Source organism: Vanellus vanellus (assembly GCF_965231255.1).
Source record: "Vanellus vanellus genome assembly, chromosome: 1".
Taxonomy (NCBI): domain Eukaryota; kingdom Metazoa; phylum Chordata; class Aves; order Charadriiformes; family Charadriidae; genus Vanellus; species Vanellus vanellus.
Window position 1 is genome coordinate 87440838 of NC_138905.1, and position 19147 is coordinate 87459984.

Below are 19147 nucleotides of genomic sequence, written 5' to 3' on the forward strand. Positions count from 1 at the left end.
TGCATGCTTGGACAGTGCCTCTATGTTCATCCCGGGTTACCTGTCCCTGCCTTCCATCTTCTGTGTACTTCCTTTTTGTATTTGAGTCTAGCTAGGAACCCCTTGTTCAAACATGCAGGCCTCCTGACATTTTTTGCCTGAATTTCTGCTTGTTGGTATGGACCAGTTTTGAACCTGGAGGAGGTAATCCTTGCACATTATCTAGCTCTTTTGGGGCCACTCTTCCCTCCGAGGTCTTATCCCATGGGACTTCTCCAAGCAGATCCCCAAAGAGGCCGAATCTTCTGTCCTGAAGTCCAGCGTTGTGAGCTTACTTTTTGCTCTGATCACTCCTCTCAGGATCTTAAACTCCACCATCTCATGGTCACCACAGCCAAGGCTACCTTCAACCTTCACTTCACCAATGAGCCATTCCTTGTTTGAGAGCATAAGGTGCAGCTGGGCACCTCCCCTCATTGCGTCCTATATTGTTTGGGTCAGGAATTAGTCACTGATGCTTTCTGGGAACTTTCTGGATTGCTTATGCCCTGCTGTGTTGCTCCTCCAGCAGATGTTAGGGTGTTTGAAGTCCCCCTTGAGGATCTGTGCCTCCAAACACGAGGCTGCTTCTAGCTCTCAGCTCTCAGCTCCATTCAGTCTTTCACACGTAAGCATCTACGGCCGTCTGAGACACCCTGGTGTAGCTAAGACATCTAATCAGCACTAGTAGGTAGGACGTAGGAACACAGAAGACCCAGCACCTACTGGAATGCCATCTGGATGACAGAAGGAATGGATGCCAGGGGCCTCTCAAATGTACAGGCAACTGGATTTCTCCTTGCATCTTTGCTTTAGAGTGAGCCTTGTGGCTCATTAGGTTCCACTAATTGTATTGACTGGGGGTGGGGATAGGGACTGGGGATGCCTATCATGGGTATCGGCAAGGAATATGGGCTGTATGTCACATGCCAGAGATGTTCATTGTCTACTGAGAATGGCACCTGGCTGTGGTCTGCATAAGTGGGGATCGCCATGTAATTTTGTACTAGTCTGCTGTCTTGACTTTTTTCTTACAGGGAGCCTTCTTTGCTCCCTTTTCTCTGTGATGCGGTAACAACATTTTAGGGTTGGGTTTTTTTCATAGAAAACCATTTAGCTGTCACATTTGGTGGTTTTTTGTACTTGAGTCATCTTGTAAAAATTATACGTTTTAATGGAGACTTTAACTCACTGTTTGTACCCCTCTTTCATCTGTTTCTTTGGGTCACTGAGGAGGAACACGATAGCCAAAGTAACAGAAATTCCACATCTTCCTCCAAAAGGGAGGGAGCATGTGAGGACAGAGAAATATTACTGAAATTTGTTTTGTTGGTGAAACAGCTGCTGGTGAATTTTATTTGTGCAGTTTACTGAGCTATAGTGGAGTGCTTATAAATGAGCCTATGTGCCTACTTCACGCTTGTAGCTGTTTGTGATAAATACAGGATAAAGGCAGTATTGCACCCGGAGACGCTGGGAGGGGGAGATATGTTTACATTAAGTCTGCTACTTTGCTCTCAATGGCAACTATATCAGAAAATCACTTTAAAAATGGGCCAGGTTCCTTCTTAAATGTGGTTGTGGTTTTGGTTTTTTTTTTTTTTTTTGTCTGCTGCTTGTATTGCAAGTTTTTCTCAGAAGCCTGCCACTTCTGGTGGAACAATTCTTATTTAAATCTGTAATTTACTGTAAAGTCACCTGTTTTCATGCTGCATTACTCTTCAGCATAAATAAACAATTCTTCATTCACTGACGTTTACAGTTTTGGGATTACATTCAAGAATAAATGCTGGCTCAACAAGGAAGAGAGAGAGAATAGATAGCAGGAAACCACCAAAGTGTGACAGCACGAAAAGCGTGGGGCAGTGCTAGGGGAGACAGCAGTTACCTGCCTTTGCACATGGTGCAGGCATATAATGGCAAACAGGGTGCATGGATGAAGAAATTCGATTTTGTGAGCCACATAAGAAAGACTATCTGGAAGCATTTGGTCTCTAGTTAGTTGTCTCTATACTATCGTACTATATGGGGCATGAGTAGGTAACATTGTTATCCATTCGCAGACACCATGTCCCTATACAACCATTTGTATTCTTACTGGGTGGGTTGGTTGGTTGGTTTTTATAAGCAGCTGTTGAATGCTTCTGGTCACTTGGAGTGACTGTCCATAGCATTAATGAAATCTTGCATGGCCTTTTAAGCAATCGACTTGCTCTGCCTTATATAAACTGCCTTTCTGTACTGAGGTGGTAGTGCTACTGGCCTGTTCATTCCATTACGTAAAACCTACAACGTTGCACTTCTGCTTAATACCTTTGTCTAACTCATCAACAGTGTGCCCTCCCTGCAGACCTCATCCCTGCATCCCCAGGCTCAACAAGTTGCCGGTAGACTTCAAAGAACCATGTAAAAATAAATGTTTCTTTTTCACACAGCCATGTTTATTTTAAAATAAATTTTATTTACTAAATACTAGGCAAATTCTTCTTCCTTCGCAGCTTTGTCTAGCTCTCTATATGATTTGCAGTTGGGCTAGAGATTAAACTACCTGAATTCTCTTAACACTACCCTTGTAGGGGAAAAACGATTTGGCACTGCAGGGGTAAAGTCTGTACCCTGTACAGATTTCCTTCGAGCATCACATAGACTGAAGGCATTATCATTATCTGTTCATTTTCACTATTGTGACTAGCAGCAAAGTCATTGTCCCACTTGATGTTAGGGTCTGGTAGCACTGAATGAAAAAGAAGAACCATTTCACAGGGTGTACCTTGACAAGTGGAATGAGTGTGCCATTAATTCTAGGCCTTGACAAAAGCTTGAGAAGGGGTTTGATGCAAGAACAAACGGATGAGATAAAATGACATGTAAGAAAATAAAGACGCTCGCATTCAGTTCAGCATTCTCAAATTTAAAATACTAAAGGAAGATCCTTGAAAGTGGTAAATTTTGGTTGAACGACTACGCAGTGAGTTGGATGAGAACCTCCCATTCATAATACTCATAGTTTCAGCACAGGTGCATCCCTGCTCTGGCAGGGGGGTTGGACTAGATGATCTCCAGAGGTCCCTTCCAACCCTGACCATTCTGTGATTCTGTGAAATTATATTCCACATCTGTGGCTGTTAGCAGAGCCTTAAACTGAACAAAGGGGATATAATTCATAAAGTGGACAAAATCTTACTTACTTTTTTGTCCATAGAAGCATATGGACAGATCTTTCCAGATGAGAATAGTTGGGGTTTTTTTTTCTGCTGGATAAAGGCCTGAATGCAAAGGCAGTTGGTCTTTCCTTACCATCATCCATCATATGCAAAATTACAGTCTCTTCTTCCCCCTTCCTTTCCATATGGCAATGTATCACACACTGAATGTTGTCTTTTTCTGAGCACTGGGAAGAATCAGTGTTCTCCTGTCTAATAGCTATCATAAAGAGTTATTGAAGTCCCTTTTGTGGTCTGACCTGTTTCAGGACTTACCACTCTTATCACAGTACATGTGGAAGTTACTCTGCAGCCAAGAGGACTTCTGACAGAGAAGATGAAGTAATATAAAAGGCATAAAGCTGATGGGACTCCACAGATGTTATTGGCTGTTATGTCTGAACTGCGGCTGTAACCTTTTCAGCTTTGCTAAGGTTTACATACCTGCAGACCCACAGTATACAACAAAAATTCTACAATGGGCTTTGAAAACCCAAAGGAAAGGGAATTGAACACATATGAGAGGAAGGTTAGATAAGCAAGCTACTCTGTTTTTCTGAAGTTGTTTATTTGTTAAGAAAGATGCATCAAGGGGCATTCAGCACCTAGAAACATTTCCAAATAATTATTATTGGAGGTGGAAGCCTGCAAGTACAGTAATAACCAGATGGCCTAATTCTGCAGCTTCCGGTGTGGTGTTCCATTTTGGAGCATTCATTAGATACCTGAATTTCATATTAACACCTGTATGCAGCATTCTTCTCTTACACATTTTTCTTTTTTTATATAACTTCTTGCAGTCCACAATCCTTTGGAATGTTCGGCTTATGTTAATCACGAGGACAGTTCTGCTTTTGAGTTTGTCCCTTGTGTCTTTTCCCATCAAACACTCATGTGGGGTCTATCTAAAAGTTTCCCATGCCCTGTAAATGCTCTTTATTGTGAAGTCAAATAACCAAATGTCAGTCCACAAATGAACTTTCTCCTGAGCCTGTTAGTCCATATAATCTAAAATTAGAGCTGTATCTGTTTATATAGAAAAACAGCTTTAGAAAACTTATATAAAACTTAGATAAAAGTTGTAAAAGCTTTACCCTAGCACTTCAATGTAAGATCCAAGCACCTTCTGTTAGGTAGTTCAGCATAGCATCTTTGCCAAACCTAGAATGTGCCATACTTCCGGTTTGTTAATCAGTTTGGGTTTTTTTCATTTTCTTTTGCTGTAGGGTGGATTTCCATCCTTGTTTCAGCTTTTTGCATAGGCATGCTTCTATGCATTTGCAGATTAATTTTGACTAAATTAAGAGGCTTTTATCCATTATTGGGAAGTTTCCAGACCTACAGAAAAACAATAGGACTGCCAATCTGAGTGCCTGCTTCTATTTTTGATGCAAAATCAGCCATGGTAGCTGATCCATTTTTGTGGCTGTGTTGGGTGGCGAGAAGGAGGTGTGGGTAATACCTGTAACTGTTATGGCTATTTCCAGTCAGATCACATGGCTATGCTCTTTGGCTTCTCCAACACTAAAGCTCTTTGAGTGAGTAATGAGAAGGCAATTATTTCAGATGGCCAAAGCTGTCTCTGGCCTGGTACTCTTTCATCTGTCAGTGAATCAGTTTAAGCACAGTTTAAGTACAGAATACAATAAACCGTTTTGAAAGTGCGACTTTAGCAATACATGCTCCACAAAGCAACAAAAACAGTCGTAGCTACTCTACGTAGCAACTTCTCCCTACAGCAGCAGCACGAGTTAAATGTAAATAAGATTGCATTGTTTCCGGAATCCGAATTAATGAGTTTCCTGCTTTTGCTTCTCTCATTTTCCTCCTCTTAGCCTGCCCCCTTGGTTTCTTTAAAGTATCTGTGGGTGATGACCCCTGCCATCTATGCCCTGCCCACAGCCACGCTCCACTACCAGGTTCCAGTGAATGCGTGTGTCAGAACCGCTACTACCGATCTGCTTCGGATAATTCTGATGCTCCCTGCACTGGTAAGTATTGGGATGGAGTCTTTGAAAGAAGGCAGAAGCGTTCCCACATGCTTTTTACACTGTTGATACGTTGGTGAAACTGTGTTTTGAGAATACTGTGTTGTTGCAATACTAGATGCTCAGAAAAGAAAAAATGTCAAATTTTAGATGACTCACGCAACCTTAAATAAGCCATTGCAAGTATGTATAAGGTTTAACTTTTAATGATAGAATAATATACTAATTTCTCATGAAATGCTAAACTAATTCATACACAGAGTAAACATTGTTCATTGAAGGAGTTAACCAATATTTTCTTCGTTTATCATTGAAAGTGTGAAGACCATGTTTACTGCACAGAATTAACATTCTGCAAATTTTATTTATAGGAATATAATTAATTTTTTCATTGGCTTCTCTGTGGTTCTCATTAGTTATGACTTTTTACAGTCATTGATTATGAATCAAGAAAGAATAATTAGATGCAGAAAATGAAATAAGGTTAGTGATTAGCACCTCAAAAATATAGTTTAAATATTATATCAGACATCACCCTTGAACTTTGTGGAAGTGACAGGGGAAAAAATTAACTTCCTAAAGCATCTTGCAAACACTTTATGGCTCTGAAGTTAAATACTCAGAAATTAGGAAATATGATTGTGTGTCTTTTCTGTAATCCCTTGCGTCCTATACTGCACAGAATCCATCTTCAGCAGCATCGAGCAATCTGTACTTCACAGGGATTATTTTTCTTGAGCAGTTGTCTATCCTTTGCATTGACTGTGATAGGAATCCTCAGGGAAAACTAGTATGTGATCATGCAATTAAATACTATACAACAATGCAAATACTGAATGGCCCAGTTAAGATCAGGGACTTGGGTCTTTTTAGTCTGGAGAAGGGAAGACTAAGGGGGGGGTCTTATCGATGCTTATAAATACTTAAAGGGAGGGTGCCGGGGGGATGGGAACAGTCTTTTTTCAGTGATGCCCAGTGATAGGACAAGAGGTAACAGGCACAAACTTGAACATAGGAAGTTCCATCTAAACATGAGGAGGAACTTCTTTACTTTGAGGGTTGCAGACCACTGGAACAGGCTGCCCAGAGAGGTGGTGGAGTCTCCAATCTGGAGACATTCAAAACCTGCCTCGATGTGGTCCTGTGCAACCTGCTCTAGGTGTACCTGCTTTGGCAGGGGGGTTGGACTAGATGATCTCCAGACATCCCTTCCAACCCCTATCATTCTGTGACTCTGTGATCACAAAAGAAAATTTAATTCTGACACTCCCTGATATACAAATGCTTCATCTTGTCAGTAATACATTTTTAAAAGTCTTCTGTGTGCAATTTTCCAGCATAATTAATTTTTTTAACAACACTGGAAAAGTGAGTCCCCAGGGAAATACAGCTATCAGAAATACTCAAATGCTCCAGCAATCAACTAGATTGCAGACAAGAGATCCCATGCAAAGACCTCATCCACCTGTAATAATAGAGGGCATTGATCAGAGTTAGATAGAGAAATATTTCATCGGTGTTTCTTGACTATAGATTAATGGTGAGAATGAGGAGTATTGGCTTTCATTACAGTCTTTGGAGGGAAATGTTATGTAAATCGTGTTTCCCTTGCCCCTTCCTGTTCCTGAACTCAGCTTCTCTGTCCCTTCCAGTCCTGCTTCGTGTCTATGCCCAGGTTTAGCAGTGCAACACTGCTGCTTGTTTTTACCTCTCTGAGCTTTTAACTTTCTAGCTTTAGTGTCTTTTCCCGTTCTCATCCCCATACCATCTTCTCACCCTCTGCATTTTCCTGCTTCTCTTTCGCTGTCTCTGTGCCGGCAGGGGAAGCGCTGGATGCACAGAACGGGCAGTTTTTCAGCTGTCAGGGTTTACTCCTGATGCCATTCAGGAATCTGGCTGGCAGCAGGAATAATCATAGGGAAACTGGTGTTCAGTTCCTGCAAAAGATGGAGCAGGCTAACTGAACTCAGAGAGTTCAGAGATAACAGGTGCCAAAGGAGAGAATTAGAGGTCTCAGTAGAGATGTATCTTTACTAAACTTGTGCAAAATTTAAAATTTCAAAGGCTTGGAATTTCCCTAAACTCTGTCTGTTCTTTTAGGGAAAAGAAAGTCACACCCTTGAAACAAAGACCCCTGTTGTTAATTTTTTTTATTTAAAATGTGATAGTACAGTTGCTCCTTCATGTATGTAAGTGTATGTATGTAGCAAAGACTATGTTTTTCTTAGCCTTTTTCAAATTAACAACTAGAGAAGAGTAAGAATGAGAAGAAAAAGCAACTTGTTCTTCTGTTCTTTCCCCCCTGCTTTGTCTTCTCCCCTCCCCAACCTCTCTCCCATTCTTTCATGGGATTTTGATCTTTCATTCTGTCTTACAGGCATCCCCTCTGCTCCCCGTGACCTAACCTATGAAGTTGTTGGCTCCAACGTGCTCCTGACCTGGCGCCTCCCCAAGGACCTGGGTGGCCGCAAGGATGTTTTCTTCAATGTCATCTGCAAAGTGTGCCCAGCAGGGTCCTCAGGGCCGTGTGTGCGCTGTGGGGACAGCATACAATTTGAACCTCGCCAAGTGGGTCTGACAGAAAGTCGCGTGCAAGTCTCCAACCTCTTGGCCCGTGTGCAGTACACCTTTGAGATCCAGGCTGTCAACTTGGTGACTGAATTGAGTTCAGAAGCACCCCACTTTGCCACCATCAATGTTAGCACCAGCCAGTCAGGTGAGGAGACCCCTGCATCTGAGTCCCAAAATTTCCACTTCAGTCTCTCATTTGATTTGCTTTAGTCTTTTGAATCCTGGAAGTTTGTCTTCTTACTTGTGTGTTGTGCCTTTTTTAAACTTGCCCTGCTAGTTCCATGATTTCACTTCTGCCCTTCTCATTCCTGCTTTCTCTGAATGGGCTTTTCTTTCTTTCCTCTTGGCAGAAAAACTGAGTTTAGCAGCTAATGTGGTTGTGTATGGAGAAAAGTTGTCAGGGCATAAGCTGCCCTTGAGAATATGGCAATAGAAAGCGTAGTTCTGTGGGTCAGACAAAGCATGTTGCTTCGTTGTGCGAGACAGGAGACATGATCAGGGTTTGATGGGGTTTTTTTGAGCATCACAGCTCTTGGAGAACATTTCTTCATTTGCTCTTCACTTTCTCTGTCTCCTACTCTTTTCCGTTTCATCTTCTAATACTTCAGTCAGCCTTCCTAGCATTTTTCACCTGTTCACTTTTATTTTTGTCTTTCTATGTTTTGAGACACTCTTGTTTTTCCATCAGTTCTTGTTCCTATACACCACCTTCCATTCTCCTCATTTCACTTCACACTCTACTGCATTTTAACAAGTGGTATTGAGTGTTTCGTCAAATGGCCAGCAGGTCAAGGGAGGTGATTCTGCCCCTCTACTCGACTCTGATGAGATTCCACCTGGAGTACTGCACGCGGCTTTGGAGTCCTCAGCACAAGAATGACATGGACCTGTTGGAGCGGATCCAGGGGAGGGCCACGAAGGTGATCAGAGGGCTGGAGCACCTCTCCTATGAGACAGGCTGAGAGAGTTGGGATTGTTCAGCCTGGAGAAGAGAAGGCTCTGGGGAGACCTTATAGTGGCCTTCCAGTATCTGAACGGCACCTACTAGAAAGCTGGAAAGGGACTTTTTACAAGGGCATGTAATGATAGGACAAGGGGGAATGGCTTCAAATTGGAAGAGGGTAGATTCAGAATAGATATCAGGAAGAAATGTTTCACTGTGAGGGCGGTGAGGCACTGGAACAGGCTGCCTAGAGAAGTTGTGGAAGCTCCATCCCTGAAGTGTTTAAGGGCAGGTTGGATGGGGTTTTGAGCAACCTGGTCTATTGAGAGGTGTCCCTGTCATGGCAGGGGGTTTGCAACTCGATGATCTTCAAGGGTTCTTCCAACATAAATCATTCTATGATTCTGTGATTCTATGATCTGTCCACCTTTGCTGTGCTGCGTATCACAGTAAGGAAGTGGAAAATAGCGAGGCAGATAGTCACTGTCTAAAGATGAAGATACAGTTAAAAATACAGATAGACACTGTATGACAAGAAAGAATGTATATGATGACATTTACTCATCACCTAAATGTACCTGACCCTGGGATGGAATGTATTAATACTGTGCAGTCCTGTGGGCCGTAAAAGGATACGAAAACTACAGTTTTTACAATTCTTGGATAGGTGTTAAATCGAATTTTGACAAAGAATCCAGAAGTGGAATCACCCTTCCTATTTTACGGAAATTACTCTGGGTTCTTCTGCGTGCCCTGTATTTTCTTCTACCCGGTTCTTGCCTTTTCAACCTTGCTGTTCCAATAAGTGGTCTTGGAATACTATTTTCCTGTCAATAGGAAACAAAGTGGGGGGTTTGTTCATTTTTTGTTTTTTACATGGTAGAAATATTAAAATGTGCTGTACAGTTGTATCAAAGGTGTTGTGATCCTTGTAACTAGGATCTAAACCACAGGGATGACTAAACTAAAATACTAGTGGCTTGTGTGGGCAGTCAAAGGAAAGGAAGAGATTAAACAGTTGAAGAGTAGGTCGGCCTGATGGATAGCATACAGAAGGCTAAAATATAGAGGAAAATGGAGAACAGCATCAAGCGAATTCTGATTTTCTGTAAATATTGTATACAAGGACTGGAGCTGGAGAGAGCCACATGCATACATGCATACAGTTCTGCTAAATGTCAACAATAAGAGACTGGGCATATGTTGTTCTTTACAAGCATGTATGAGCTGGTATGGAGAGGAATTTTACACAGCTTGTTTAAGAGGATATGATGAGGAGTAAAGTGATGAGGAGGCGAAAGAGAGGGAACAATTTGAACTGAGTGACAGAAAATGTCTGTAAATATTTAGAGATGTGTAAATGTTAAACTCAAACAAATCCCTGATGAGATTCCACAGTGTAGTTGTGGAAACCTCTGCAAAACCAGGCTTTGATAAAGCTCAAGCGAAATGCTGTGAAACCATATACACATCATGATCTGGATTAAATCACATACTTTCATTTCTGCTTCTGTGCTATGGAAAGAAAGGGAATATACATACACCCCAAATAATTTCCTACTGTTAGCAGATGTCAGGGGTTTGACAATGTCTGTTTCTTCCCTTTCAATCATTATCTGACAGGCACTGAGTAGCAGAGCATGTATAGGATACCTGCCCCCTTAAGAGGCCGGCTGCAAGTGGGTGATCAGTTTTTGTTTACAGTAAAAGATATGGCTGGGTAATTTGTGTGGTAATTCCAGGCATTTCCTTTGACTTCTGCTGGAGACAGGTGAGTGTTCTATTAACATCCTAAAGGATTCTCTTCCTTCGTGCTTCTCATCTCAACCTTATTCATCTATATCTGAGGTAATTTAATTGAGAAGCTGCTTCTTCTCCCACCTGGAATCCCCAAATCTACCATCTTCTTTTGCTTCTGTTTGACGCTTCTGACCACTCCCATTCCTCAAGGTGTCTTTTGGTGTCGCTGGGTGTGTTGGGTGTTTCTCTCCAAGGTGCCTCTCTTGTGCACTGCAGCAGTTTCAGGGGAGGACAGCTTTCTTAAACAGCAATGTGTACTGGATGACTTCTTTTTGTGTTTGGTGGTTTTTTTTTTCCTTTGCTTTTCCTCAAGATCATTAGGAGTGAGCTTGAGATGAGCTGCCCTCGATTCATAGTGACAGCTCATACTAACACGGCCCTGCTTCCTCCGTCACATGGCCTGTCTCATCCATACCCCCTCCCTTCAATCCCTTCAGCAGCTTTTCACTTTAGCATGGCTTGTTGTTGTTGTTATTGTGCTATTATAACAATTATTATTATTACTATTATAACTATATAAGCAGAGATGGACATTTCAGGATCTTACATTCTGAAAGAGACAAGGAGGGGACAGGAAGGCATGAAGGGTATAAAAAAAGCAAACTGGAGAAAGATAAGTTTTCAGAATAAAAGGCGGTAGCAAAAAATTTCTCTCCATTGATTTAAAGGTGACCAAAGAAAGAGACCCTCCAGCCCTGGCAGTTTTTGAATACTCTGCTTACTCATACCTCAGTCAGAGTTCTCTCGCTTCTTCCAGTTGCTGATCCAAAAAATCCTCCTCGCTACCCTCTGCCCCTTTGTTAAAGATATCTTAGGCAATATTCTGTTTTGGAACACTTCTACTTTTCTTTTTCCCATGCTACCTATTTGCTCTTCATCTCTGCCTCCAAAACACTGTTCATCTAAGAGTTCGCTTACCCCTAATGGTCTGCTAGCCCTGCTTCAAAGTATGATAGGATCCTTTGGTTACACAATCCCATTTTTCTGTGGTAGACTGGTTATGATCCTACTCTTCCGTGACTACATGCTTGAAGACAGAATAAGAAGGGCTGGCACTGAAAAACTTCCTTTAATGTAGTAATACCTAACCTTCTGTAGCAAAAAGCATCTGCAGCCTGTTTGGATAGTAATAATAAAACCTGTTTGGATAGTAATAGTATGACATGCAAATATTGTATGGAAATTATCAAGAAGGAAAAACTATCCAGAGGTGAGACAAGAGAGAAGGGAATTGCTCTCAGCTCCAATTTGAAGTGCTGAGGATGAATGCCTGAAGAAGTGTCAGGTTATATAGAAAGATGTTGGGAGCCTGTTCCAGATAGCATGAACTGCATGAGGAAAAGCTATTATGTAATTGTAGTGGAGTTATGCTTCTTCACAGAGGCGAACCTGACCCAAAGAAAGCAATGAACTTAAAATCCAACCATATTATTAAAAAAAAAAAAATCTGACTAAAATATTAATGATTATTTTTACACCTTCAAGTGTACTTTTCGGGGTAAACAAATAATCTGTTCTCATGTCTCAGGACAGAAGTCAGGTTTTCATTTAAAGAATTGTGAAAGACTTTGTGCACAGCTGTAACTACCTGTCCTTTTTTTTTTCCGGCACCTTCCACTGAAGCATGTAGTAATATCTGTTGCCAGAGACACACTACTGAACTTATTCATTCAGGCAGTTGTTACATTCCTAGAAAGAAGAGGAAGAGATAAAGACAGCAAAGACTCAAATGTTGGAGCAAATCTATGCAGACTTTTAAAAACAAGTAGATTTTCTTATCTGAATCCAGACATTCTGAGAGCTATGGAGATATGTGCAGATGAAGGTTACGTGACCAAGTTGCATTGTACCTGTGAAAAGATATGTAACAGCTTTCTACATCGGTTGGATTCACAGCAGTGGGACCTGGCAATACCTAAAAGTCTGTAGAAGGGCAGAAATTAAAGCCAGACAGTCTGAAGACTTGTGTAAGAGGCTGAATGGGGACAAGGACAGTTATGGTTAGTGTCAGGAAATTTAAGAGGACCTGACAGAAGATTTTCAGGTGAAATGGTGTGAGAAGAGGAAAAGAATTAAATGCCAAGTATGATTATGACATTGTGAAGAGAAATGGATGAGTTGCTTGAAGATGTTTTCTTTTCCAAAGAGAGACAAAAGAGTCCAGTACACTTAGATGGCAAAAGCAGGGACACAGGCAAGGCATTTTCTTGATCAAAACAGGAAAGGAATAAGAAGGGAGCTGTCAAAAGCTACATGCTACTGTGTTTTGCCAGGCTAAAACCAGCAGGTAAAGCAAGTGGAGTGTGAGCTCTGTTCATTGTTCTCTGAATGAACTGCATTAATTTTCAAAGCAACAAGCTGTTTGTTTATTTATGATCTAATTGCCAACCCTGACCACTCACCAAAGATCCCTAAGAATTTAACTGTATTGTTTTATTCTTACATAGGAACGACAAAAATACTCTTAAGGTTTAATTTTTCCCTTAGTGACATTTGCCAACTTTCCTGCCATCATCAGATTCGCCCAGTTATGACTGGGACTTAATAAAAATTTCTATGGTCAATCCACAAAAAGAAACTATTCCAGTTTCTCTCTTTACTATGCCCTATCTCTGCAGCATGAGCAGGGAATGAATAAGCTTGTTTTCACATTTCAAGTTTCAGCAACTGTTTAAATGAAGAAGAACTTTTTGAGCAAGTAGAAATAGGAGGTACATAGTAAAACATGGCACCTTGGAGCATAAAGGACTTTCTCCTGTTTATTAGGCATGGGTGGAACCAATACACAAAAAGTAGCAATAGTAGAGGTAAGGGAAGTGAAAATAACTAATTTGCCTTCATCCACAGGCAGTAAAGTACAAGGTTATGACAGAAGACAACCCAAGATACTTTTAAAAGATTTTCAGGTCTTTAGAGAAAGGGTTAGAACTAAATTAAAGTCTGTGGAAAAGACACAGAACATTTTCAAAATAAAGATAAGATATTAAACACATAAAAAAGGAAATTTCCATGCTGTATTTGGACCGATCTTTCTTGAAGATGATATGTGGGAAAATGTGTGGAACAAAGCTAGGGTCTTCATGCCATTTGCTTAGAATATGAGGATAATAGGATACCTGAAGAGGAGAAACAAGGATGCGAGAGTGGTAGATTTGGGGGTAGTATTAGAGAACATTAGAGGCATAGCTGAGGTTGATCAAACCATGTGAAATATAATGAGAGAGACACTGCATGCTTTCAGAAGCTTATGGGGTGAGACAGAAGGGGGAAGAAAACCCATAAATAACTGGAAAGAACACAGAGGCCCTGGCACGATTTAGTTTGAATCCCAATTAAGTGATGATCTCTGAGCCAGTTGTCTCAATTCCTGTTGTAGCCCATGGATGTCTAGTCAGTAATGCAGACTGAATGACTCATCGGACAGGTCCTAATCATAAAACGGCTAAGCTTGGAACAGAGCTCTGGAGGACATCTTCTCCAACCCCCTCTGCTCAAGCAAGGTCACTTTGAGCAAGCTGCCCATGACCACATCCTGAACAATTTTGAATATCTCCAAGGAGGGTGACTCCACAACCCCTCTGGGTGACCTGTTCCAGTGCTCGGTCACCCTTATGATAAAAAGTGTTTCCTTGTGTTCAGAGGAAACCCCTGTGTTTCATTTTGTGCCCATTGCCTCTGAGCCTGTCACTGGGCACCACTGAATAGAGCCTGCCTCGGTCCTCTTTGCATCCTCCCTTCAAGTATGTGTGCACATTCGTGAGATCTCTGGAAGCCTTTCTTCTCCAGGCTGAACGGTTCCAGATCTCTCAGCCTCTCTTCCTATGAGAGATGCTCCTGTCCCTTAATCATCTTTGTGGCCCTTTGCTGGATTCTCTCCAGTATGTCCAAGTCTCTCTTGTACTGGTGAACCCAGAACTCAACACAGGGCTCCATGCTTGTCCTGAGGAGAGCTAAGTAGAGGGGAAGAGTCACCTCCCTCAACATGCTGGCAACATTGCTCCTAACACAGCCCAGGATACCATTGGCCGCCTTTGCAGCAAGGGCACATTGGTGGCTCCTGTTCAACTTGGTGTCCACCAGGACCACCCAGGATGCTTTCTGCAAAGCTGCTTTCCAGGTGGTCAGCCCCCAGCATATACTGGTTCATGGGACTATTCCTCTCGAGGTGCAGGACTCTGCACTTCCCCTTGTTGAACTGCATGAGGTTCCTGTCAGCCCATTTCTCCAGCCTGTCGAGGCCCTCTGGATGGCAGCACAACCCACTGGCGAATCAGCCTCTCCTCCCAGTTTTGTATCATCCGCAAACTTGCTGAGGGTGCACTCTGCCCCATCATCCACATCATTAGTGAGGATATGGAACAGTATTGGACCCGATATTGACCCCTGGGGTATCCCGCTAGGTGCTGGCCTCCGCCTAGACTTCATTTCACTGGTTACCACCCTCTGGGCTCAGTTGTCCAGGCAGTTTTCAATGACCCTCACTGTCTGCTCATCCGGCCCATACTTCATCAGGTTGTCTATGAGGATATTATGGGAGACAGTGCTTAAAGCCTATAGTATGTTCTCCATGAGGATGTTATTGTTCAACATGTATATCAATGACCTGGATGAAAAGAAATGAAAATTTCCAAAGAAGGAATTTAGATATCTCTTTTACTTGAAGTGGTGGGAGAGCTTCCTGGGCAGTGTTTCATAATTTTTGTCCTTAGAAGAGAGGCAAACACATGTATCTCAATCTGAACTCTGTCTCGGAGAGGTAGGTTAACTGTCTTGCGTTGCTTCATAGCTATTTTTATTACTGAGTATTTTTACTGGTTTAGGCTTTTGCCTGAAGTAATATCTGCTTATTAGGTACATATGACTGAAATGACTATTTTTAGTGCAGCAGGCTTCATTATCCTGGGCATCCCCGGCACCACCACCCAATTACCCTGAGTGATAGACATACCTGGATAATTGGGACATTCTAGCATGGTCAAGAGATACACACAGTGTAACCCTGGGTAAAGCCACTCCGGTGATTTTTTTTCTTATGTTTCCCAATATTTCTAATTCCAGTCGTTGTAACCTGCTTCCACATGCTGCCCATCTGAGTACCATTTATCATCATTGTTCTGGTGCAGATTTTGCTGTGCCTAAATGTACTATGTACAGTGCCAGCTCAGGTCTTTTTACCATTGGCAAATATAACATGTTGATGGCTAGCTGAAAATTAATAGTACATATGAAAATCAGAATGGATATGTTTTAACTAAAATACAGGTCAGATGTTGGTAGTTGACTTTGAGTATTCCTTCCAGGTAGGGGGAAAATAGTGGACTGGGAAGAAGTGAGAAGGATGGGAAGAATAACAGCTGGAGGTGGGAAGGAGAGGAGTGAAAAGAGGTGGGAGGAGAGTAATGGAGGGGAGATTTAACTCCAATCATTCTGCAAAATCTTCATTCGAAGCTAGAAAGAAGTCGGCTCTCCCCTGGCAGTGTAGCTGTGTATTTGGGTTTGCACTTCTCCCCATGTGTGCTCTGTTTCCCATCAGAAGGAAGTTAATCTTTGCACAGCATTAAAATGTAGTGAAATCTGTCTTGATCAAATGTTAACTGACCAGTTATCCCATTCTCCTCACATTATCATTTGAATACAGTGTTCTTGATTTTTTTTTAAATGCTACATGTGGTCTTGATTAATTGCTGCTGTCTTCAATCCTTGTCGCAACATTGTCATCAGCAGATGAAGTAGTTGTGCAATCTTGTTTGAAAGAGAAGCAATTGTAAGAAATAAAAGGAGTAAGGATGAGAGAAAGCATTTTATTGTTTATACTCTTACATTCTTGTTTCATTTACATTTTTAACTGGTTCCCACTTGCCTGAGCTGTTTGAAGCCCATGTGAATTGTGTCTTTCAGAATAATTGTATCTTGTTATAAAAAACCATTCCTTTTATCTTTTTCACAATTATGAGGGAAGAAAATGCTATTCTGCAGTTTTTGATAATTTACCAAATGTCTCTGCTTCATTTCTCACATCAAGGAATTTTATGTCTATTGTGTAAAACCAGTGGATTTAGGTGTCAGCTTTTCATTGGCATGCTTTTTCTGGAAAATGTAAATGTTTCTGAAAGTGTTACTTCCATTAGGAAAATGAGGGTTCCCTAGCTGAGTACATTGAGGCTTCTTGGCAACATAACATTTTGCTTGCAGAGAGAAAGCAAAACTTGAGAAGAACTTTGTGGGCAGACAGCTGGCAGAGAAGATCCTCTTCCAACAATCCTGAAATTTTTGCTTGGAAACCTCTTCCTGAGAAGAAATTCATATTCTTTTAGCTTTTGCACAAATCTGGAGAGTGTACGTGTATGTATAAATTCATAGATGTTTTTTATACAAGTGGATTTTCATTCTCCAGAAAGCTTTGCATGCAAGTGGCTTTAATAACAGTTCATCTCCCTTCCTGATCTGGGTACATTTTTTAGAAGAATTAACTACTTCAGGAAAGGGTTACATAGATTCTCTGTGCTTCTGTTGCCTTCAGAATCTGTGAATGGTGCCTCTAGGAGGACAAAAACTGGAAAGCAAAACTACCTCAAATAATAGCTTGGATTGTAATTGTAATTATTGTAGTTCAGTACACAGTGTTTGAAATCATTAATCATATTATCTTCCAGATAATATTTTGTTTCCTTCCTACTGATTTAATGAGTTTGAGGTTAGTAAGAAATAATGGCAATTACATAAGTCTTGAACTGAACCTCAGACTCCTAGAATAGCCAATCAAAAGATTTCTCAAATTGGTAGACACAAGTTCTTGCTTGCTTTCTGGTTTAGATTCATGCTTCCAAATCCCTCTTTTATGTTTGATGTCCAGATCCTTGCTTTGTACATAAAGGGAAGTTGACGTTTTCCCACAGTAATTAATATCTGACACAGACTATAAGCACTTAATATCATAATGGAATCAAGACAGCTAACAGCTCCGTCTGGGTAGTACACCAGGCTGGCCTGTTCAGCAAAAGACAAAAACTTAGCAAGCTATTTAAGAACGGGCAGAAAAAGTACATATTTTAAGCTTCCGCACTTACCTTTAACCTAAGTGACCTTTAGGTGATGGTTCCAGGCAGTAGTGCTAGTTAGAAGCCCATTCATACTGGACTTCTGTGGTTCAATGGCCCACAGTGGGACTGAGAGTCTCAAATACAGTGCCAGTTTTGACATCTGGGCAACAGTCCTGACAGAAATTGGCCTAAGATCCAGGAGCTAGTCTGAACACAAGGCTGCATATCAAGCTATGAAAATGAGATTCATTCTCTCTGATCTGCAGCTGAACTAGGACCATTGAATTGAGGAATGCTTCCAAGTCTGTTCCTTAACGCATCGGTGTTCTCGTCTGCCTCCATCTTCTGGTTTGCAGCCATGATCTGGTAGTGAAAGGCTTCCATTACTCAAGCTCATACTTGATTTTTTTCCCCAGGCAAAGAGTTATAAACTGGGGGAGAAGCAGAAGAGAGTTAGTGTGCTCTGATTTTTCTTTGACCACTATGACATTGTTTGTCCAAGCATGGTCCTGGAACAAGGCAGTGGCACTGGATAACTTGTCATCTTGCATGTAAAAAATGCAAATTTGAAGATCAGAATAATGTTCCAGCTACAATACAGACCATTTCATAATTCCTGTGCATGATTAGTTGGATAGGGATTTCTTCATTTTCTTTCTGTCCAAGTTGTCGGTGACTGTATCTCCCAATAGAGTAGAATTGTGCCTGGATTTCTTCTAGTTATTTTGTAAAGTACTTCATAATGCAAAGTAAGGGAAATTAAAGGAATAGCTGATCTTACTTATTAATTCATCATAATGAATATTCAGTTATAGTTCATTGTTAAGCTTATCCCTTTGCAATCTCTCCTTCCTCTCTTTTATTACAGTCCCCTCTGCTGTCCCTATGATGCATCAAGTGAGTCGTACTACCAGTAGCATCACACTGTCGTGGCCTCAGCCAGACCAACCCAATGGGATCATCCTGGATTACCAGCTACGCTACTTTGACAAGGTGAGCAAAAAGTGATGTGGTGCTGATTGATTCTGTCTGGGAGGTGCACCCCTGGATCAGGATGGATAAGGTGGAGAAAAGTGCTTCAATTGTGAGGGAAGAACAAGCTGTAGAAAAACCAGAATTTCATAACGTACGCTTCATCTAACATCAGTTCATCTGCATTTCCCAACTTGGAGCCATCTAGGGATAATGCAAATAAAAAAAAGAGAAGACACTTGTAGCCAAGCTAAAAAGCTGTGGCTAACAACCTAGTAAGTTTAGCCCCAGCTGGCACGGGTAAAAGCGGAAGCAGCTGAAGTGTCCAAATGTGTATATCGGAATTGGACTCACTGCAACATTCTGTCATGTATTTGTGGAGGGAAATTCTCTGTCTCTAAGAAATCTTGGGAGGAAGAATGCACTCTTTCATTCACTAAGTGGCAGATATCAGTTACCTGTTTATGTGCTGGAATTACAGAGTGGCAAATATAAAGTTGTTCTCCATTCACATCTTTTATGACTCCTAATCCAACTGATTTGAAGGGAAGAGGTACGTAGAGCTGTTCAGACAAGCTCCCATTCTGTATTCTTGATCTTTCACATAAATAT

The 19147-nt window shown here is 41.4% G+C and overlaps 1 protein-coding gene across 1 annotated transcript in view; it reads left to right on the forward strand.

The window, feature by feature from the left end:
* LOC309686786 (ephrin type-B receptor 5) overlaps window positions 1–19147 on the forward strand; it is a gene marked incomplete at its 5' end in the record, with an annotated part of 60289 nt that overhangs the window by 30577 nt on the left and 10565 nt on the right. The window contains 3 exons of the mRNA XM_082499554.1: window positions 5057–5212; window positions 7587–7925; window positions 18432–18556. Coding sequence (XP_082355680.1) covers window positions 5057–5212; window positions 7587–7925; window positions 18432–18556 — 620 coding nt within the window. The remainder of the gene's footprint in view (window positions 1–5056; window positions 5213–7586; window positions 7926–18431; window positions 18557–19147) is intronic.